The sequence below is a fragment of the Neurospora tetrasperma genome (genome assembly GCF_000213175.1).
Source record: "Neurospora tetrasperma FGSC 2508 unplaced genomic scaffold NEUTE1scaffold_2, whole genome shotgun sequence".
In the NCBI taxonomy this organism is placed as follows: domain Eukaryota; kingdom Fungi; phylum Ascomycota; class Sordariomycetes; order Sordariales; family Sordariaceae; genus Neurospora; species Neurospora tetrasperma.
This window is the reverse complement of record NW_009799100.1, coordinates 2,601,578-2,624,220: the sequence shown is the minus strand read 5'-3', so window position 1 is coordinate 2,624,220 and position 22,643 is coordinate 2,601,578. Positions and strand designations below refer to the sequence as shown.

The 22,643-nt window shown below is 51.8% G+C and overlaps 6 protein-coding genes across 6 annotated transcripts; 5 read left to right on the top strand and 1 right to left on the bottom strand.

Annotated features, from left to right (window-relative positions):
* Window positions 1–365: 365 nt before the first annotated feature.
* Window positions 366–1,399, top strand: NEUTE1DRAFT_116436 (uncharacterized protein; the record flags this gene model as incomplete). Its single annotated transcript, XM_009851160.1, has 2 exons — window positions 366–962; window positions 1,021–1,399. The coding sequence occupies 2 exons, from the start codon at window positions 424–426 to the stop codon at window positions 1,052–1,054; spliced, it is 573 nt and encodes a 190-aa protein (XP_009849462.1).
* A 1,394-nt stretch (window positions 1,400–2,793) lies between these two features.
* On the top strand, window positions 2,794–6,299 carry NEUTE1DRAFT_79064 (uncharacterized protein; the record flags this gene model as incomplete). Its single annotated transcript, XM_009851159.1, has 6 exons — window positions 2,794–2,922; window positions 3,005–3,094; window positions 3,170–3,451; window positions 3,552–3,642; window positions 3,696–4,982; window positions 5,042–6,299. 6 exons carry the CDS (start codon window positions 2,794–2,796, stop codon window positions 6,079–6,081), a joined length of 2,919 nt encoding a protein of 972 aa, XP_009849461.1.
* Window positions 6,300–12,177: 5,878 nt separating this feature from the next.
* On the top strand, window positions 12,178–14,277 carry NEUTE1DRAFT_145262 (uncharacterized protein; the record flags this gene model as incomplete). The annotated part of the gene is made up of 4 exons (XM_009851158.1): window positions 12,178–12,289; window positions 12,356–12,925; window positions 13,012–13,284; window positions 13,400–14,277. 4 exons carry the CDS (start codon window positions 12,178–12,180, stop codon window positions 14,275–14,277), a joined length of 1,833 nt encoding a protein of 610 aa, XP_009849460.1.
* A 591-nt stretch (window positions 14,278–14,868) lies between these two features.
* NEUTE1DRAFT_99376 (uncharacterized protein) lies at window positions 14,869–16,260 on the top strand (the record flags this gene model as incomplete). Its single annotated transcript, XM_009851157.1, has 1 exon — window positions 14,869–16,260. The coding sequence occupies one exon, from the start codon at window positions 14,869–14,871 to the stop codon at window positions 16,258–16,260; it is 1,392 nt and encodes a 463-aa protein (XP_009849459.1).
* Window positions 16,261–16,816: 556 nt separating this feature from the next.
* NEUTE1DRAFT_79058 (histidinol-phosphate aminotransferase) lies at window positions 16,817–18,293 on the top strand (the record flags this gene model as incomplete). Its single annotated transcript, XM_009851156.1, has 2 exons — window positions 16,817–17,001; window positions 17,073–18,293. 2 exons carry the CDS (start codon window positions 16,928–16,930, stop codon window positions 18,202–18,204), a joined length of 1,206 nt encoding a protein of 401 aa, XP_009849458.1.
* Window positions 18,294–18,770: 477 nt separating this feature from the next.
* Window positions 18,771–20,960, bottom strand: NEUTE1DRAFT_60375 (uncharacterized protein; the record flags this gene model as incomplete). Its single annotated transcript, XM_009851155.1, has 5 exons — window positions 18,771–20,014; window positions 20,077–20,238; window positions 20,324–20,356; window positions 20,536–20,714; window positions 20,876–20,960. The coding sequence occupies 4 exons, from the start codon at window positions 20,585–20,587 to the stop codon at window positions 19,272–19,274; spliced, it is 990 nt and encodes a 329-aa protein (XP_009849457.1).
* Window positions 20,961–22,643: the final 1,683 nt, after the last annotated feature.

Here is a 22,643-nt window from a genome sequence, read left to right as displayed (position 1 = left end):
ATCTGCACGCCAGCGGCAGGCTGAAACCAAGTGGACGGGAATTTCTAGGCACCCTGCCGGCCTGCCGGCCTGCCGTCATCGCCCACAGGGGCATCCAGCTGGAGATTCCACTTGATTGTGCCCGCTTGAAGTCGATCGATAAGATAAGATGAACCTCCGACTCACACTCGAGCAGCTCTTGGCCGAAACTGAAGCGTCACCGCAGCTCCGCGCTTGCTCACTCCAATTACTACTATCAAGCCGAAGCTTTCTCTTGGGTACATCTGTAGTCACAAGAGAATGTCTGGAATGGTTGAGGACACAGTCGCAATGGCTTCTCTCAACGCCGCCAAACAGCAGATTCGCTCTGCTATGAAGAACAAGCTCGGCGCACTCTCTCACGAGGCCGTCAAGTCACAGAGTAAGACAACTCCATAGACCGCAATGGTACTGCCAGCGCAGACTAAATCCTCAATTGCAGGCTCTGTGGTCTTCAACACTCTGAGGAACTTCAAGCCCTACGTAGACGCCAAACGGGTCAGCGTGTTCCTGTCAATGCCCACGGGCGAGATCCAGACCGATGGCATCGTCAGGCACGCTCTAGAGTCCGGCAAGGAGGTTTTCATCCCGTATCTTCACAAGAACCCTCTGGCCTCGCCCAACCTCCCAGCCCGCGTCATGGACATGGTTCGCCTCAGAGACCTTCACGACTATGAGTCCCTCAAGCCAGACAGATGGGGCATTCCCAGCATCGACCCGGCCACGGTCCATGAGCGGCAGAGGGTGTTTGGAGGTCCCGACGCCCACCACTCCGACCAAACCCTGCTTGACTTGATCCTCATGCCCGGCGTGGCCTTCGACATTGACCCGGAAGCTGGGGCCATTAGACGACTCGGACACGGCAAAGGCTTCTACGACTACTTCATCAACCGGCACAACCAAAAGTCTGTCGAGCTGGGGAAGCAGGAAACCCCTGTATTGCTTTATGGCTTAGCGCTGTCTGAGCAGTTTCTATCCTCTCCGTCCGAGGGGTCGGTACCTGTTGGTCGCCACGATCAACCTCTGGACGGCCTGATACTCGGAAATGGCGAGATTAAGAGCCCTCCTGCACCCAAATAGTTCCATGACCTGATATCCATCCCGTACTGCCTTCCTTTGATCAAATACATATAGTCGACATTCCTGTGCGCCTCGGCCAATCGCTTTTCCCTGGTATCTCTTTTCGTAGATTCGGTGTCGTTTGTTGTGTAGAAGGCCGCGCACCACATCTTTGTGGGCCGTCTATGTACAGCTTTAGATCTGCTGGCTCGTCGCTCGATGTAGGTCCCAGCGTAAATTGCATCATCGATTACCGCTTCTCGTTCAGGTTTTGAGCTCTTCACCCGGAGTAGCTCTGGATGAGCGAGACATTGTCGCCCTTCAGGAGGATTTGCTGCGACCCAGTTAGCCACCCTTTCCACCACCACAACAACATCAACGTCCAGCCCTAAACATGTTCTTACCCCAAGCTCCCTCCTCTCCTCCGTCTCGTTTGTCTTGGAGACCAGCTTGACCTCAATCGCATTATCGATCTGTGGAAATCGGGTTAGGTCTCGTAGTACTAGTGGGACGTGCGCCGCTACTCACCACCAGGTTCATGAACTCGTCGAAGCCCTGTAAGACGGAATTGTCAGCACCTATGTTTGCTCTTCGGGGAGGCCACGATGGAGAATCCTACACGAATGGTGCCGATAATGCGAATGTGGAGCTGCTCGTACAGCCAGATTTGGACGGTCGAGTGTTGTTGCAAAAGACGGAAAAGGAAGTTGATGGGAGGAAGAAGAACACGGCGGTTGCCGCCACCACCTCTGCCGGTCATGTTGAAGAAAGAAGTTTGTTGTGGTTTGGTCGTTTGGCTGTTGTTTAGGACAAAAGTTTGATGGTGATGTGGAGGCTGAAGAAGTAAGTCGCAATCAAGTTGTGGATGGTCGTTGTTGGTCGGCTGGGCTTGGCTTGCAGTTGTTCCCAGACGCGTTCTCTCTACGGCCGGGACGTGACTTCAATGAATTTCCCCCGAATGTCGAATTGCCTGCCTGTCTGTCTCTGGCGTGTGGAGCTCTTCAGTTGTTTTCACAAGCACCCGCCGGGGACCTACGGGACGGGAGCTGCTCAGCTGGCCCGTGCGCTTAATTACATGCTGCTGGGCCCACAGCGTCGTGTCATAACCTCTTGGCATTCGCTCAGCTCAATAAGTTCACTTTTTCCGAGCTGCTTGAACTCTCAAGCCACAGAATCTTCAGTCCGGGGTAGCATGAGCCCCTCCCGCTTGTCCCACTTATGGCGGTGCATGTGCTTCCACTTTCTTTGACCCGCTTCAGTTGCCCGCCGCCGTTTACTCCACTCGCGGTCGGTCGGTGTCAGGCAGCCTGACGTTCTTCGATTGTTGGCGGGATGTTTTTCAATCGTCGTTTCTTTGGACGCTCAAGAGCAAATCGTCGCCGGCAACCTCCAACTTGCAGCAATCCTGTCACCACGGCGGCACCGTACAATACCGCCCAGTCCTTTATTCTTGCAACCTCTCTGGAGCTTCATATACCCCGTGCGCATCGCAGCTCCTCGCCTTTATAACAACATATCCTGAAAGCTTCCATCGCGTCGCAAGACCGATAAGTCGGACAACACTCCTGTCGAATAGGAGGGGCTGATCCATCCACTTTGCGACCTGCGATACCCCAGCGATAGCTTCCACTTGCAACACCGCATCGCAACACTTGCCACCACAACACTTGTATTCGGGCTAAATCACACATCATACACATTTCCAAGCTGCCCAACATGGCTTCTAACGGCGCCGCAGACGGCTTCACCACCCCAAATGTCCTGCAGGCCATGCTGACGATGCGGAGTGGTGACTCCGGTTCCAAGAAGGCCGCCATGGACTACCTGCAAAAGTTTCAGAAGTCGGTCAGTTGGGCTTTCAGCTCTTTCGACGCCAACACACCTATGATTCGCATGTGACTAACCCGCATTTCTCAATCGACTGTAGAACGAGGCCTGGACTACCACAATATCGATCTTGCAGGGCTCTCCCGAAGCCGAGGCGCAACTCTTCGCAGCAACGACACTGAAGGGCAAGGTACAGATACCCATTGGATCACGACGATACCGCTACGCTTGTATGTAGCGCAACGCTGACATTCACGATTCTCAGATTACCTACGACCTCGCAACGCAAATTCCCGAAAGTGAACATGCTGCTCTTCGCAACCAGATCCTAGTCCTCCTCAAGAAGTTCGCCAGTGGCCCCAAGCCCGTCCGAGTCCAACTATGCGTGTGTCTGGCCATCCTAGCCATCCAGATGCAGTCCTGGAAGGATGTATTGCAAACCGTCGTCAGCGCCCTCGGAGATGATGTATCCAGCCACGCCTGCATCTTGGACTTCCTACGAGTACTTCCCGAAGAGGTCACGGAAGGCCGCAAAATCACCTTGTCTGTATGTGGATCGATATGTCGCGGCTCGCCTTTGTCTCCAGTTCGACCAGCCACGTTGGTGGCACCAGCCTGGATCAGAGTCTAATTTGGGATCATAACAGGAAGAAGAGCTCATCCAAAGAACATCAGAACTGCTTGCCGACAACGCGAATGAGGTTGTCGGACTTCTCATCAACTATGCTCAGTCTTCCCGTAAGTATCACTCAAATAACAGCTATACCATGTTTGACTAACATAGCCTCCAGCTGCTGCTGCTACAAACCCCCAACTGTTCGAGTGCATTACCTCATGGCTTCGCGAGGTTCCGGTTACCGTGGTGGTGAACTCGCCTCTTCTTGATGCTGTTATCAATGGGCTTTCCGACGACAGGTCCTTGCAGGCGGCTGCCGAATGCCTTGGCATCATTTGCAGAGAAACCAGAGACGTGGACGATAACCTCGAGACTATTCAGGCGCTCCTTCCCAAGGTCCTTCAGCTAAGGCCGCGCATCCAAGCGCTGGCCGATGAGGAGGATATCGAAGGGTTCAAGGCCATCACCCGAGTGTTCGCTGATGCCGGTGACTCCTGGGTTTTGCTTTGTGCGCGCGAGCCGCAACATTTCCGCCCGTTGGTCGATGCTCTGCTGGAGTGCTGTGCTAGGGATAAGGAAAGGGATGCCATTCATTACACATTCAACTTTTGGTATGAGTTGAAGCAATACCTCACCTTGGATCACTACATCGCAGCTAGGGTACAACTTTTGGATGTCTACTCCAAGCTCGTCGACGTCCTTCTCAAGCAGCTCGAGTACCCCGAATCCGACGACCCCAATGAGTTTGACCTTTTCGATGGAGATCGCGAACAGGAAGAAAAGTTCCGCGAGTTCCGTCATCATATGGGCGACACCATGAAAGATGCCTGCCAGGTAATGGGTACTACGGAATGTCTTACAAAGGTTCACGAGGCTATTAAGATTTGGAGGGAGAAGTTTGGCGGCCAGGCGACAGAGTCAGCAGTGCCTCATTGGCAGTCGCTTGAGGCGCCGCTCTTTGCCCTGCGAGCTCTGGGTCGCCTGGTGGATAAAGAAGAAAACATCGTCCTGCCGGAGATCATGCCTCTGTTGGTCCAAATTCCTGTCAACAACGAGAAGTTGCGGTTTGCAGCCATCATGGTGTTTGGTCGTTATACAGAATGGACATCGGCCCACCCCGACTACCTTCAACCCCAGCTCTCCTACGTTTTGGCGTCTTTCCAGACTCCCTCTCAGGAGATTCTGCGCGCTGCTGCCCAGTCGTTCAAGTACTTCTGCGTCGACTGCAAGCATCTGTTGGGTCCCCAGGCCATCGAGCTGCAAGGCTTCTACAACTCCATCCTTGATACGCTCAGCGACCATAGCAAGGAAGATCTGACCGAGGGTGTAGCGACAGTCATTAGTGTGCAAAAGACGGAGGATATATATAGCCTTCTCAAGCTTTATTGCGATCCTCTAGTCCAACGCCTGATGACCAAGGCCAATAACGCTACCGATGATACCTCCAAGTTGGAGCTTGCTGGTAAGTTCAAATGCCCTGAACTACATACGTACGCCCGAATTGACTAACGCTTTTGCTAGATCACATCAACCTCCTCACCCAATATGTCCAGAACGTCGTGCCATACTGGCCTAGTAACTCGGATAACCCGGCTGTTCGGTACTGGCAAGAAGTGTTCCCTATCCTCGCCACTATCCTGGACAACTTTATCGACTTCGTCCCGATTTGCGAGCGGATTTGCAGATGTTGGCGTTTCATGGTCATCTCTTACAGGACAGCCATTACGCCTCTACTCGGGCCATTGGCCAACAAGCTGGCAGAGGGCTTTGCTAAGTCTAAGCAGGGTTGTTTCTTGTGGGCGTCGAGCGCTATTCTGCGCGAGTTCTCAGAAGACCGAGAACATGTCGAAGATGGCATCGTGGATAGCATTTATGGCTTCTTCGAGGCGCAAGCGACCAATGTCCTCCGCATGATGAGTGACATTGCTCCCATCGATCTGCCCGACGTAATTGAAGACTTTTACCGTCTTCTCATTGACGCCCTTCTTTACTACCCTCAGAGGTTGATCCCATCTCCCCTCTTTACCCCGATCTTCCAGGCTGCCATCTCGGCCTTGTCTTTGGAGAAGCAGGAGCCCGTTTCGGCTGCGCTTCACTATATCCGCGACCTTCTCACCTACGGCGGTGACAACCCCGCCTCATCGAGTCAGCAGTTCGGTGCAGTCGGCGTACAGCTTCGTGAGCACGTCAGGCAGCTCCTGCTCAGCCAGGGTGAGGCGCTCATCAAGCAGACCTTGGCGGGCATGATGATCACATTCCCTCGCGACTGCTTTAGTGACGGTAGTGGTGTTCTGCTGGGCATGTTCGAGCTTCTCCCCGCTGAGACGTCCGCCTGGGTTGACCGCACAATCAGGATGTTGCCAGCCGGTACTATCACGGATGCTGAAGCCAACAAGCTCATGGCCAAGATCAACGAGAAGCTGCAGGGAGGCGATCGTTCGAACATGAGACATGTCAGGACTCTACTGCAAGACTTCACAAACACGTACCGCCGGCGGTATATCGCGCCCAGAGATGGACTCGGCATGTTGACGGCGGCAAGATTTCACTTTGAGGGTTAAGCTGCTGGACTATGGCGTTGTTCGGATTATGGAGATTTGGGGGTTGGATGTAGGACATCGAATAATTGCTTGCTTGGAGGAGCAGAGAGGAGGTGGAAAGAGGTAAAATATTCGGATTTTGAGATACCGGACGATGAACTGGTACGATGGATGTGGAGGATATATGGGGTTTTTCGACCAGGAATGGTTTACGACAAAATAATTAAATGGAATGAAGGTTCGACACGATGAATGGATATGATGGTTTCAGATACAAAATGCCGCCCTGGACGATGAATCACAACCCACAATGAGACGACGGCTATGATGAGATGAGAGATGGGGAAGATGACAACCGACCCACGGAACCAAGTTACTCGGACTTGAATTGGCGAAAAAAAAAGGATCAAATTTGGCGACAACAGTAACGCCAACGCAAATCAACACGTTCAACCGTGAAGTATTTGGGGGAGACTTCACAATTTAGACACTGGGCGAGTTGCTGAAAATGGCATGTATGATACGGGAAATAGTCGACAGGCAGTTCGGGTTGCGTGCTACACGGAAAGCAGGCGGGACGAGGTTAGATTTCCGATTAGAGGGCATGCGTATGTCCAACCAGCGATGAAATCGGATCAAAGGCAGGGCATTAAAAGGGATAATGTGGCTGGTATCTAAGAAGAGGGGGATGTCGGTGCTTCAATTCATGGTGCAGTAGATGTAGTCACCTCTATTGACTATCATGTCTAGCTGTTATATAGCAAATATATATTCAATGTGAATCACCAATTGACCAAATCCCATGGTTCGGTGATATCTGGAAACACGTAAACTCTCGTTTATGGACTGCAGCTGAGCCTCAACATAAACCTTCTTAGAACGGATACAATTTCCATATACACTCGGAAACGTCGGAAATCTGCTTATGACAGTTGCACAACCCGGAATTCGCACCTCATACAACCACACCGTATCTAGACACCGGCACTTTCCGTTCTGCATTGCCTCATCAACCCTTCAGTTTCTTTGTTAACGAGCGACTGTTCACCATCTATCCCTCTCATCGGCTTTCGACCTAGCCCCGTCCGCAAAGAAAGTGAACGGCCCGATCAGACAACAGCCCACGTGGTGTCGATACTTCTTTGTACCAGGCACGAGGGTATAAAAATCCCTAATGATGTTATTATCCTGCGAATTTTGTCCAAGACCTTTGTGACCAAATCGTCCCGTATCCGCGAACCTGGACCTAGGAATGATGCGTGCAGATTACTTGACACTCGCGGGATGTCCGTTCGTTCCATTGACCTTGTCCATGACCGAAATCACGTTTTCAAGTACACTTTTCAAGATAATCTCGTGAAAATGCGGTCATCACAAGTGGCTTGATGTTCTCTGCTTCGTCGCTATTCTTTGCTGGTGGATGATGAGGCTCACCGAATAGTGATCACACAACAGGTACAGAATGCAACAGATACAGATACGTCTCTCTCTTTTTAGGCACCTTCTTTCTTCTTGCCCCCCTTCTCTTCCCTTCGCTCCTCCTGAACTGCCCACTCCGCCCTTGCCTCTGTCGGTAGATTCTTGTAACCAGGACCACCCAAGTATATGTCCTCAGGGTTCAAGGGCCTAAGGGCGTAATAGTACGCACACGAAATGGGCAAAAAAAGATTTCGGTTGGTGTTACCGGACTAGGTAAGGCGCAGGCAGAGACAGACTGCGTTCCTTGTCTGACTTGACTGAGGACTCCAACTTGAAATCAGGTGTTGGTTGCCTGCGTGTGTTCAGCTTCGGTCGGAAGAGACGGGAGGTACCTTGCTTCGGTTATTACCTAATTCGCACAGAGTTTCCTTGTGAAGAGGAAGTAAGTTACGGCGTGGGTTGGAGAGAAATTCCCCGGTCAGAATTGGGTTTGATTATATTGTGTGAAGTGTATGTAGATGTTGACTGCAAATCAAAGTGATTGCATCAATGTTACCATGTGAGGGGATGTATGCTGTAAGTATGCAAGTTCTTATATCTGAGCATGCCTACTTACCTTACTACTGTAGGCACAGCAGCGTGTAGATCATTAGGAAGACTGTCGTGCACGCTGCACACTGCTAGATGCAGCACCCACTACCAGGTGCAGGACTTGGTAGTCACTGTGCTTAGGGCCACCACTGTGAAAATGGCAGGTGCATTGCATGAAGAACGCATCTACATGCCCCTGGAGGTAGTTCTCTTATTTGAGAAAAAAGATATTCTTGGCTTCCTGTCATAAACAAACACGCCGCGGCTTGGTTCCGGTCAACTTCGGCTTGTCCCCCGCTTCGAGCTGGGCTTGAAGAATCACCCTCTCTAGGTAGGCAAAGAAACGAACTGGAGCCCCGCTTGTCACAAGACATGATGCCCAGGTTTCTGGATGCAGAAGCCTCAAAAGCACAAACATGAAGTCGGCTGATTCTGACTGATAACCGTGGAGTTCTGGTGGCTGGCCCGAGACCAAACTATTAAGCCAAGATTTCGCGAAATGGGATAGCAAGACGAAGTTCAAGGGGTCCTGGAGCTGAGCTAGAACTAATCTGATGGCGAGACAGAACCGAGAAATTCGGCATTCGGCTCGTGCTCAAGGAGTCAAAAGGGCCGGCGTTATCGTCTTGGCTCCTCAACGCCTGTGGTGTTGTGTCCAGGTTATCGCGACCTCGCGGGAGATGAAGTGTTGTTTAGAGGCAGTGGGGCTTTTGCTCAGATATCTGGGGAATACTAAGCTGTGTCGGGTTAGGGTTGAACCAGGGCATGAGTCTGGTGGAGCGGGGTAGGTACATATCCCCGCTTGAGCCCCGGATCGACTCGAGTCCACTGTCCAGTCTCAGGGCAGTGAACTTTGGGGACCGCTGCTAGCTATCTCTACGCTGCGGGGGAAGTGGGACGACTCTGGGGTCTGGACCGACTCAAGTCTCGTCCCACACTTCACTTCCGACTCTCGGCTGGCTGTTCACTGCCCCAGAACTCGCCAACTTTCTCTTCCCTTTGCAAGCGAAGTGAGCCGGCTCAACGGCACCGCATTTGTTACTGTGTGATTCGCTTCTTGCCGGAACAGGATCACAAAATTCACGACTCCAAGTAACGCAGTATCTCCCTCGCCTTGCTTTGGTAAACGGTCGAAACGTCATATCGAAAGAATCGACGGCATGTCTGACAGTGAACAGTTTCCTGCTGGGACTGGAAAGCTGCTTGTGGCTCAGGTGCACACTCACAGGGCCCTAAACGTAAGGAGGAGGAGACCAGCAGAGAGGGCCGACGAGAATGGCATGTTGAACAACAACCGACAACAAAGCGCAACGACGGCATCGACGCGGGCGGTCTACAATTTATGTCCTGTGGCGCTTGCTTTGTGCATCTTTTCTTTCTCCCTCTTTTCTCGACGGCCACGTCTCTTTTATGTCTCGGAACCGAAGGATCTCACGATCGACTTGATTGACTGACGGAACTGAGATCTGCCATGGATTTCTCCATGATAGCCTTCAAGCTCACAACCCGTTTCGTCTTTCCCGCGACTGCCGTTCACAAGATTACGCATGTTATTCGGCAGAAGGACAGAGAAAGAAGCGTGTGTCTGCCCAGGGTCGGTAGTAGGTAGGAGAAGTTAGACACGGTAGGTATAATAGGTGTCTGTCTGTTCTATCGTTCTACCATGATGGCCAATCTGGCGAGGCACAAAATGTTCCGTTTTGAGCTCATGTTTGATTGCCGTGTGACGTGCGGCGACACTGACTGTGTTAGGAGCATACCGTCGGTCGGTGACACCATCTTCCATGATCTCACTGGTAAGTCCCCTTGGAAGTACAGTGTTTCGCCGGTTCAGCCGTTGCCCTAGCTGCGGAACGGTGCCGGTGTTTGCGCCGCCAGAGGTCTCATTTTTGTTTTCGACCCGCGGCGGTACGGCAGAGTTGTCATCATATACATATATCTTATTACATCACTTTATTCATCGGCCGAATCCCTTTCCAGTGGATGGGATAAGGCTGCCTGAACAGTCGAAACACTCACCGTACTGTAGGCTTCCAGCCGCCTCCAGGTATTTTGGCTCCGGGATTTGTGCACAATATCCTAATAGCTTGGTGTAGACAGTTGCCAAGTCCAAGAGAACTTCTCAAATCAGCATCATACATGCACATTGATCGTGATATCACAAGCACATCAACGTCCCTTTTTTAACGCACACTTGGCGGCAAGCAAAACGCGGATGGCCCAATCCTTCACTGCTGAAGCACACCCTCCAGAGTATATACCCTACATACGGCATCGTGTCGATCACCAGGCTGAGGATACGACCCTGCCGACCTTGGACCTCGACCAGATCATCCAGATGCGGGAACAGGGCTCGCAGGGAGATTCACACATCACCCGTCATGCCCTTTCTCCCCGATGATCACCGTTGCACCCGGCTTCTTTGTTCGGTTGATCTGCTCGGTGGCTTCTTGGTTCACTTGCACTATCAATCGCCCATGTTCTTGCCTAGTCAGTTCTCTTTCAGTATTCAGCTCCATCATCTCCCGGAACTCCCAGTCTCGCCTCCGCAGCCAAGAGATACCAGTCGAAATGAAACCCGCATGTTCCACTATCCACGTTCTGATTCACTATTGTCAGTCATTCTCAAAACTCTCCAGTGACATGGCAAGCATGATTCAAAGAGACGCGGTTCGTCTTGGCAACCAGCCACAAGAGACGAGACGTCACGCTTTCGTCCAGATATCGGCTTTGCCTTCCAGCACAAGCAAAGTCTGACTTCGCCCCCCTTTTGTCATGTAAGCTGCAGAACCGAGATGGCCTATGTACGCAGCCTTTCTACTATCCTCTCTCTCTCTCTCTCTCACTCTGTGTGTGCGCGAGTTGCGCTTGGCGCAGCCAATGTAGGTATTTCCAACAAGAAACATACCATTCAGGGGTGAGACCTCCTCAAGCAGTCAGCCTCCCCGAACCGATATCCGAATTGCACAAGCGCTACCCGCGAATCATCCGCTGAAACCTGTCTCCGGGAGTGCTAACGGTTTATCCCATTTAAACTACTGGCTCTGAGACATTTCCAGGAGCCCCAAGTGGGCAAAGGGCGACGCAGCGAGAAATGACCCGCTGCGTACTTAAGGGCCTGCGTGTATGCAGGCGAGGAACATGGCGTTGTGCTACGGCTGTCGACCTGTCAGGGGTAGCCTAGGATTATCCAACTTGTCTTGAAAAGAAAAAAAAAAAAAAAAAAAAAAAAGAAAGCAAAAGATGGCCCCAATCCTATGTGGCGTAGCTCGCATAAGCCAACAGTGCGTATCAAAATGAAGTCCAGGCTTCGCTCGGCATTCGAGGGACGCTTGTTCGTCTGTTTCCGGGGTCTTGGGATGTCTTAAATTCTTGGTCTTCTAAATTGTCCTGAGCATGACCACACTTTCCGGACCCTCTCGATCCCTCTCCATTGTCGTATGGCCGCCTCTCCTTCTCTTTCGCGATCTGAGTGCTTCTCTTTCCATTTCCCTTTCTTTGTTACACACGCTCTTGGAAGTTTGCCAAGTGGTGTGCTCATTGCCCAGTCACTTTCTACTGCTTTTGCGTCAGAGAACGGACAGGCGTGAGCTTTGATTATATCCCATGCTCGGCATTTTATCAGCTAGTACCCCTACCGGACACTCTCCCACACCCCCCAACCGTGTTCTCACCCTTCCCTTCCTCGTTCGCTTTCGTCTTTTGTAGTTCCTTTCAGGTTTAGTGCACGGCAGACTCCATGACCCTTGGCCCCGGTTCTGTTTGTCTTACACAGTATAGTCGATCCCCATGTATCGCTTCCCGCTTTACTCTTGCCGAGGGATTCGACAAAATTTTCTATAACACATCCCGCACACCATACACACGCCTCGAGCTCCCTTCTGGGGACTCTTCTTTCCTTCTGACTCGTTGCTGTCTTTCTTGCGTGTGTGATATACGAACCCTTCGGATGTTTAGAATCCGTTCCTGGTCCAACAGATAAACGTCGACATAGATATTTCGAAAGCCACGTAGACGACTTGCTACAGCTTTGGGTACGCGAAGTCTTCTCGATAGGAGGATCACCAACTCGGTTCGGGCTTTAACTGGGAAAGGAATCGAAGGAGGATGGTCAGCGCCTTACTCCCCTTTGAGGGGCCGGCGGATCTTTCGAGGATAGAGGCCCCGGTCACCTTGAAGGCTTACCTTATCTGCGCTTTTGCAGCATGTGGTGGACTATGTAAGTCTGAACCTCATGTGCTTGTTGCTCAAGGCCAATACTAACTTTCATGGGCGACATTTCTAGTCTTTGGCTATGATACGGGTTGGATCAACGGCGTGCTAGGCATGCCTTACTTTATCACCCTCTACACGGGTTACTCGTACGACTACGACAGGAAACAGCCCATCGGCATCGACCCCGTCAACTTTGGCTTACCCTCGTCGACCAAATCTCTCATGACCTCGATTCTCTCCTGCGGCACCTTCTTTGGCGCCCTCATCGCCGGTGACATTGCCGACTTCATCGGCCGTCGGCTGACCATCATCATCGGCTGTCTCATCTTCTGCGTCGGCTGCGTTCTCCAGATTGCCTCGACTAATCAGACGGTTCTGTTCGTGTTTGGTCGACTCATTGCGGGCTTGGGCGTAGGCTTCATCTCAACCGTCATTATATTGTACATGTCCGAGATCGCCCCCAGAAAGGTTCGTGGCGCGCTGGTGTCGGCGTACCAGTTCTGCATTACCGTGGGAATTCTGCTCGCCAACTGCGTTGTGTATTCCACGCAGGATAGAAACGATACGGGCTCGTATAGGATTCCGATTGGTGTGCAGTTTTTGTGGGCATTGATTTTGGGAACCGGGTTGTTCATTTTGCGTAAGTTGCGCGGTGCTTTGGAATTTTGTCTTGAAGCTCGATATACTGACCACCCCCCCCCCCCCCTCTTTTTTTTTCTCCTCTAGCCGAGTCACCCCGTTACCATGTTATGAAGGGTCAGCTTCAATCAGCCGCCAAGTCTCTGGCTTATGTTCGTGGACAGCCGATTGAGTCGGAGTACATCAAGGACGAGCTGGCTGAGATTGTGGCGAACCATGAATATGAGATGCAGGTCGTTCCGCAAACGTCGTATATCGGATCGTGGGTCGCTTGTTTCCACGGCTCGCTGCGCAAGGGTAATAGCAACATACGTCGTATCATTTTGGGTTGTGGATTGCAAATGTGGCAGCAACTCACTGGTAAGTTTTCTTTCGGTTTCTCTGTAACCTTTCTCTTTGGCCTCTAGGGATCATAGGGGATATATAATTTCTAGATGTCATGTTGACACCAAACTAACCTTTCGCTTCTTCCCAGGAATCAACTTCATCTTCTATTTCGGCACTACCTTCTTCCAACAACTCGGCACCATCTCCAACCCCTTCTTCATCTCCCTCGTCACCACCCTCGTCAACGTGCTCTCCACCCCCATCTCCTTCGTAGCCGTCGAGTATCTCGGCCGCCGCTTCCTGCTCATCTACGGCGCCATGGGCATGATCATCATGCAATACATCGTCGCCATAGTCGGCGTCACGGCCGGGCGCATCGACGCCAACGACCCCGCCGCCGTCCGCGGCATGATCGCCTGCATCTGCATCAACATTTTCTTCTTCGCCACTACGTGGGGCCCCACGGGGTGGGTCGTCATCGGCGAGTGTTTCCCTTTACCGATCCGCTCGCGCGGCGTGGGCATTTCTACGGCCTGTAACTGGTTCTGGAACTGCATCATCGCCGTCGTGGCTCCCTACATGGTCGGTAACTCAAAGGGTTCAGCAAACTTGGGCCCCAAGATCTTCTTCATCTGGGGAAGCCTGTGTATCTTTTCGATGCTGTTTGCGTATTTCTTGGTCCCCGAAATGAAGGGACTCACGTTGGAGCAGATCGATAAGATGATGGAGGAGGTCAGTCCGAGGAAGAGTAAGAAGTGGATGCCCAAGACCACGTATGTGGCAGAGCTGGCGAGGAGAGATGCCGAGAAGAGTAGGCAGCAGTGGAGGGATGTTCATGCCGCGACGAATACGGCGGGAGGATTGGAGAGTGGTATGATGGGGGGCGGGTACCAAGAGGCGAACGAGATGGGAGCTATGGATCCCTATGGACATGGTACTACACATGGTGTTCATGGGGGTGGTGGGGGATATGGAAATAGTATGGGAAGGGATCCATATGAAAGTCCGAATACTGTCAGGTATTGATGGGACCTTCTTTCTTTGATTTTTCTTACTTTCCCTTTGTTCACCGCGGTCTGTTCGTTTTTATGGGATATCCACTCTCTTTTGTTGATGGGATTGTCGATCGGGATCAAGACGAGTTTGGGAATAGGAGGAGAGGAGGCCATTATAAGGGGGATGTCCTTTTATGAGGTTGACGGCGTTTACGTTTAATGAAGCAGTGTTAGTTCGAGATACCAACTACCAAGATTCTACCCCTTACAATTCCCCATCTCTGCTAGTAACTGTAGCATGCCATGTGGCTAATGATGACTGCACCCGTAGTGAGCACACAGAATGCAATCTTTCCCGTGAAAGTCCCCTTATAGGGAACTCCCCAACAGTCGTTTTAATGCTTGGCATGAAAGGCGCATGCGTATAAAGTGGACGGCTTGTCCTTTCTCCAACATTGTCACCAATTTTCCCTGGACCACGATCCCACATAACCGCGCTCTTGATTTGCGGTGAAACTCTACGGTCCGCGGTACCCCTTCTTTTTCTTCTTGTTACAACGGGGTCCCCAGAATAAAGGGAGCCCTTTCTTCACCTATCCATACGCAACGCTCATAGACTACCATGTCGTTAACCACCCTCCCACCCGAACTCCGCCACAAAATCCTAGCCTCTGTGATTTGGACACCAACAGCAACACTCTATAACCACCTCGACCTATTCTACCAAGATCCTCCTCGTGTCCGGCTCCGCGATGACTGGGACATTTGGATACCAGCCACATCACCTCAACCACCCGCTCTACCACTCCTCTTAACATGCCGGATCCTACGCGATGACGTCCAGTATCTACTACATTCACCTACTGCTGCCCAAAAATCCCGCCCCTATGAGATCGACATCGTCTTCATCCCCAAATGCGGCATTTTCCCAACCTGGGTGTGTTGTCCACTCCCAAGCCAGTTCAACCTCGACACTCTCCAGGCATCATTCCGCATAATGGACGTAGAGGACATCGACGATGAGGTCGAAACAGTAGGAAGACAGGGGGAGTTCTTACGCCGTTTCCACGGTATATCGTCCAACTTTAATGCAAACGACAAGTACTACCCCAATCCCCCTCCCGGCTCATGGAACTTTTACCGCCTGTTAGTGTCTTTTTTGGCCTTGGGACCTCGGGGCCTTTGCTCTCCCGCTTATCAAAGAAAAAATCGCGGCAGTCTTTTTTCTTCAAGAAGCAGAAGCCCTCCCAGATACTCACTCCGACATCTCATAATCAGCGTAACATCCAAGGAGGAAACGGAGACGGACGAGGAAAGATGGGAGCGAGCAGACCGTGGTGCACAACGGTTCTTGATTGCCCACAACGAGGACCTCCCTTACGGAGCCGAGGGGGAAGAGGATATTTTCCCAGGACCGCCGCCTAACGACGATGACGACGATTTTGCTCAATACACATGGACAGGCCCGACCGACCTGCGAACCGTTAGAGGCATGCATATCCACGCGGGCCGCCGTGACACCCTTGGCCACGCCGACCGCTATGGCTTGTACCTTGCTAATACGCTCTGGGCCTTACTTGACTTTGGCGGGTGGCTGTCGCGAGGCTTCGGTCTGATGCTGTATGAGAGCATCCTTGATGACATTACTTTTTATGTCGACGGGGAGCCAAGACCTCGGTTTGGCATGGACGACTTGTTGCTTTCTTTTCTGGAGCGGCCCAAACCCACAAAACCGTCCCGCACTTTAACACCGGAGGTCGCAGCGGCCTTGAAAGTCTGGAAGGAGTGGGTGATGAAGTGGAGGACATGGAGGACGCTACGGGAGGGTTGTTCTGGTAGTGGCGTGTTGGATGATACCTGTATGGAACCAGAACCACGCCCGAGTTTTGATGCTTTTGTGAGATACTTGCCGGCCTCGACGTGGGATTATGATCCGAATGAGCCTGAGTACTCGGATTCAGACGCGGATTCCGTGTCCGAAGATGACGCCAACGAAAGTATTGTCAATAAATAACCTCATTTTTGATCTTTTATTTTATCTTCTCAATTTGTTCGTCTGTTTGGATTTATGTTTTTTCTTGCCTTTCTGTTGTTCTTTGGTCTTTTTCGCGGACCATATTTTCATCCAATAGGAAGCTCAAGATCCCGGACAATGTCCAAAGTTCAAGGGTAACGTTAATGAGCCCTTTGTCCTTGATAACCCTAACCCCATGTAGTACTTCCCAGGATGCAACTGAAGCCGGTGCTAGTTGGATGACATCCTCATTCGCGTGCCATTGCAACGAGAAGAACGTACAAGATTAAAGTCTTAATTGGTATTGGCAACTAATCGTTGATTCCCCTAAACATGCGATCTGAGCTATGTTTTTCTATTTAGTAATCGGAATCTATGGTGGCTGAAATCTACTCCCAAACAAAAACTGGAACCGTTGATAAGGGGCCAGGCCTTCCGGAGTGGGGACGAACCGGTTCGCAACTCGCCCTGAGCCGTTTTGAGACGATTTTCAAGATGACTCTTTCAAGTGACTCTTTACGCCAACACACACCTCACTTTCGCCCAGGGTTTTCATAAAAACCTGCGTGAAAGAATCAAGAGCGAGAACATTCGTTCTAGAATTCTGGTTTTTTTTCCTTGATAATTCATTCATTTATTCGTCGATCACAAGCCAGTCATTCACAAAATGTCGCCCTTCAATCTCGAGACCTGCGCCAGGCCAAACATCCTCGCCTTGGAACCTTATCGCTGCGCGCGCGAGTGAGCTCACCCCCAAAACTTGTCTGTCTTTGACCTCTCATGAAGTATATCGACTAACACACGTATCTCAGTGACTACAAGGACGATGGCACCAACATCCTCCTAGACGCCAACGAGAACGCCTATGGGCCTCCCGTTCCCCAGAACCTGGCTACCGGCTCCGGCTCCAGTGGTCCCGAGCTTGATCTCCTCGGCCTGCACCGCTACCCCGACCCTCACCAACGGGACCTCAAGCAGCTCCTCTGCTCGCTGCGCACGACCCACGCGCACACCTCCAAGCTTCTGACGCCCGAGAACCTCTGCGTAGGCGTCGGCTCCGATGAGGCCATTGACGCTCTCTTGCGGTGCTTCTGCGTTCCCGGCCGCGACCGCATCCTCGTCTGCCCGCCCACCTACGGCATGTACTCCGTTTCCGCTCAGGTGAACGACGTCGGACTCGTCAAGGTCCCGCTGCTCCCCGCTCCCTCCTTCGCCATCGACGTGCCGCGCGTCCTCGAGACGCTGTCGACCGAACCCAACATCAAGATCATCTACCTCTGCTCGCCGGGTAACCCCACAGGATCCCTTCTCGCCAAGGAAGACATCCAAAAGGTTCTCGAACACCCGACCTGGAACGGCGTCGTGGTCGTCGACGAGGCCTACATTGACTTTGCGCCCGAGTCGGCCTCGCTGGCCGAGTGGGTCAACGAGTGGCCCAACCTGGTTGTCATGCAGACTTTGTCCAAGGCGTTCGGCCTGGCCGGCATCCGTCTGGGAGCGGCCTTCACAAGCCCCCCTATCGCCAGGCTGCTGAACAGCCTCAAGGCTCCCTACAACATCTCTTCGCCGACCAGCGCGCTGGCCAGCTACGCGCTGGGGCCGGACGGCCTGAAGGTGATGCGTGCGAACAAGGAGAGGCTCATCCAGCAACGGGAGAGGCTGGTGGCGGAGCTGCCGCAGATTCCGGGCGTGGGCAAGTTGGCGGGCGGTGAGAGCAGCAACTTTTTGTTGTACGAGATGCTGGATAAGGAGGGAAAGCCGAGCAACGAGACGGCGCTGAAGGTGTATCAGAAGTTGGCCGAGACGAAGGGAGTGGTGGTCCGGTTCAGAGGCAAGGAGCACGGGTGCGAGGGGTGCTTGAGGATTACGGTGGGTACGGAAGAGGAGGTTACAAGGTGCTTGGGAGCGTTGAGGGAGGCGTTGAAGGAGGTTGGGGGGGAGTAAATGTGGTCATCAGGTGTCGAGCGAGCTGTTCCTAGACTAGAAGAATATTTAGACTAAACTTGAAAGTACTTAAGCTCTTTTTATTCCCCATATTCGGTCCTGGCAAGTAATCAACTGGGGAAGTAGTAGGTTCAGAACAAAGGAACACGACACTGCAATATACTGTTCTCACCCTGCTTTACCATACTCCGTTACAACTAGGACCGGAAGTCTGGGAAAGTGCATTCACCTTGCTACCTAGTTAACATTCTGTACATACAAGTCAACACTACGCTCAGCTTGCGACCGAAAAAGTAAATACGATCAAAATGAAAATCTAGGATCAGCTCAACATAGTGGACCTTGCGGCAAAAAATGCAAAAGGTTAGGTCGTACCCGGAATCGAACCGGGGTTGCCGGAATGTTCTGAAGAAATCAGAATCCGGAGTGATAACCGCTACACTATACAACCTTTGATGGTTTAAACATACTCCACATTGCACCTATGAGCACTCTGTGTGCTGGTTAAACATGGTGCAAAGCGCTGTCAAACAATCAACGTTCCGCACTTTCAAGATATTGCACGAAAGTTCGGTATAAACAATATGACAAGTACGGAGTTTGCTAAGGTAAAGAGATAGACAATAACCCAATACTCCGGAAACCCAGGAAAATGAAATGTCGCGATTCCACCCTCGTTTGTGCTCGTTAAGTTCGCGGAAGTCATCATCCATCATCAGGTAGCACACCATCCCATCTTCACCCTTTTCTTCGCCGGGTTTCCACATGCATTCCTTGCCACGAGGGTATGATAAAATGAATACTAGAAAGAAACCACTCAATTCATCCACCAACTCATCCATTGCTAACGTCTATTTGTCTCCTCCACCAACTCGACTTGGCTCTTTGCTGGTCGCGAGCTGGCGACTAAACAACAACTTCTGGTTGAAGATGAGCCACCGCGCCATACCAACGGGGTATCATGATCATGGAATCCCGGACTTTGCCGGCCATGGAGTATTTAGGTAAAGTGTAAAGCCGACCACAGCATAATTTTTGCCGTAGAAGGTTTAACCATTGAAGTTCGCCTAAATCAGCAGAGGCTGCTGCTCACCGCTCTTGACAGTGACGGGAACAACAGGCTCGGTCTTGATGTCGGCCTGGGGGGCGGGAGGGAAATCGGCGTCGCGGAGCTCGGACTTGTTGGCATGACCGTTGGTGTGCTCCTCACCGTGGAGAGAGGCAGGAGTAGCCTTGCTAACCAGCGTCTGGGCCTTGGCGGTATACTCGCCAACATACTGCTTGGTCAGCTGGGTAGCCTTCTCGGTGTTCTGCTGAGCCACGGTCTTGAGCTGAGCAGTCTGGGCGCCGATGATCTCGCTAGCACGGTGAAGCTGGGCATCGATAAACTCCTTGTTGGTCTTGTAGACGAGGGGGCCGAGGAAGGCAAGAGTGGTGGCAATCAGGGCAAGACCCCAGTAGGGGACAATCTTGACGAGATAATAGGCGAAGAAAGCGGCGATGGCAACGAGGCCGGACACGTAGACATTTTCAGCGAAAAGAATACGCTGAGCCTCGATGACGAAGAAGTTGACGAGCTCATGAACATCGCCAATAGCGCTATCCAGAGTCTCCTTGGAAACAGTGTAATACTTGCGCGGGCGCAGCTGGGTAGCCAAGCCCTGGTTGAGAATGGTCTTGCCGGCAACTTCGGCGGTAACGGTAACACCGAGGACCATCCAAGTGAGCTTGAAACCCAAGCGGAGCATATCAAGGTACCTAACAGAGAAGATGGCAGCGACGATGCTCAGGTAAGCAATGGCAGAGGCACCTGATAACTGTTGTTAGCAAAAGGACTCCGGAAATTTCTGCGGATCCTTGACGTGAACGTACGAGGGTTGTTCCATGACAACAGCTCGGAAAAGAACGAGTGGTAGTGTGTCAAGGGTTGGCCAGTAGCCGCGGGGGTCGAGGGAGTGCGACGAGACGCAGAAAGGTTGGAGAGCTCGTCGACAGTCTTGGCGGACTGGTCGGCGACGTTCTGAGCGACGGGGCCTAGAACACAACGTCATCGTTAGCTTTTCTCCACCAGCCAGAAGCTTGAGAGCGGGAATACTGCTGGAAAAGAGATTGAACATACCCTTCGTCACGGCATCATATGCAGAAGCAGCGTCTATCGGGATGCAAGTCAGTTTCTGCATTGTGAGATGTCATGGCGAAAGGAGTCGCTGGTGTTGGTGGTATTGGAAGCTGTTGTGGAACACTGACGCAATCGTTAGCGGCCGGCCCTTATCGCTGGTTTGAAGGAGAGGGGAGAAGCTCGCACAAGCTGGAGCAGCGCACGTACCTTACTGTTTTTGAGGGCATCGAGGTCAGTCGAGCCGTTGGAGTAGTCGTCGGCCATTGTAAAGGTATTTAGATGTCCCTGCTATTGATAACGTGTGGTGCAAAGTTTGTTGCTTGTTTCTTGGTGGTTGTTGACCAGAGAAAAGATTCGCGGATGGAGGATGAAGCTGTCAAGTCAAGAGATTCTGTGACAACAACCGGGGAAGACAGTCAGAAACAAACCACTAGACTGAAAGAACAGGAAGCGGGCGGGTGAATTCAAACGAGCGCGGACCCGTACTCGTTTGGTTGTGTGTCGATGGGCGTTTGCGGTAGGATGGTGATGGATGGATAGGGTAGAACTCACTGCTCGATAGTTTGCTTTCGAGGTCGTGGTGTTTAGCCGGAGAAGTCGAGATGGAGGTCTTCGACAGGTTTGAGTTCTGAAGGATTGAGGGAAAGAAGAATGGAAAGTAGAAATTGACAGAGCGAGAAGGAGGATGTAGTCACCGGCGGATCGTACACTATAACCGGAACTTTGTCTTACGGCCCGCCCCAAAAAACAAGGTGACGACGGCAGGCGGGAACTCTGTAAGCGCAATCGTCCATCAAAAGCAACGGGAGACCTGCAAGCTGGACCCAGCAGCGGCACTGTTAGTGGGGCCGCTGACACCCAAAACACCAAAGCTGCAGGGTAGCCCCACCAAACAAAGATAGGGCAACGCGCAGGAAACGCAGGAAGAACCCCACCGTCGACGAGAGAAGCACACATCTTACACGAGAAGGAGCGCAGGGCACGGGCCAAGGGCGCAGCACCTCCTCCAGACCGGATTCTATGAATGATCTCATCATGCCACAAAAACGGCAGGCCAAGTGTGTCACTGTTTGCCGTCACCCTATCAGACCTCCCGTTTTCCTGCCCACACTTTGTCTCGGCCATGTTGTGCTTCCAGGAGGGTCTGCACATCGTTCCGAAGTACCCTTTTATCCATAACCCAAGTGAAAAACAGGCTGGGGAGACGAGCTCGGAAGTCTCGAGAACAAAAGTTGTGAAAGCTCTTAGTACTAGTGTAAACAACAACAACAACAACTCGAACCCTCCTTGCGGATGACGTCTACACTACAATCGTCTCAAACATGGTGCAACAATTGCTGGTTGCTACACCCCTTCAAACCTCGAAACAGAGCCCCTAATACGACGTTCGCTACCAGCAGCCACAGCCAAAATGACCAGGTAGTAATAGCCCATATTGAAGTGTTTCCCCTTCTCTTCAAACGTACCATCCAGCCTCTTTGCGAGTCTTCCTCCCCCAGCTTCTGCCTACATGCTATGGTACTGTACTATGCAGTAACATTGCAGCCCACCCACGTCCACCTCGAGGGGCACGCGACAAGTCTCCCCGCCATGGATTGGTGTGGGTGGTGGTGGAGGTACCGCATAGCCTGGAACATGACAGACTCCAAGAATAGGCGTCATGAATGGCATGTGAAATTTGGCACTAACACTAACAGAAAAATCCAATTGAGAAAGAACCCTGTCAATCCTGCCAAGAAGCCAGTAGAAGCACCATCCACGCCAATAACGTCACTTCTCGAGTGGACGACAACTGGGGGCACTGTGAGACAGGTTTTCCTACCTCTACACTACCTTCAAGTTCTTTCTTTGCATGTTGACGCATTTCATGGGTTCGGTTCTCGGTTGGACCTAGTTTGTCATTCGCACGGGCGGCTAGAGACTGGGCAGTATTCTTCTCTTTGATAGTGGTCAGGAGTGCAATTGACCAACCTGCTTAGTTTCTTTTTGGAACCACCTGACTGGTCACTTCACCTTCTCGGTGTTTGGGATTGAGACACGACAGTCTAGCCGCCGCTCTAGACCGGTCGAGCGCCTAAGCAGGCAGCTCGGCTACATTCTTTCAACTTTTCCAGAAAGGGAAGTTCATCAACACATCTTTCCATGGCGTTTTCATCACCACCAAAGTATACATGGTATGTATGAGCCACTCTAGCCGCTTTCCCGCGCTACCAAAAAGGACCCATCTCGCCGTTACAAAAAAAAAAAAAAAAAAAAAAAAGACCGATTACCGACAGGCAGCCAAACACGCAAAGCAGATAGAGTCGTTAAACACAACCGG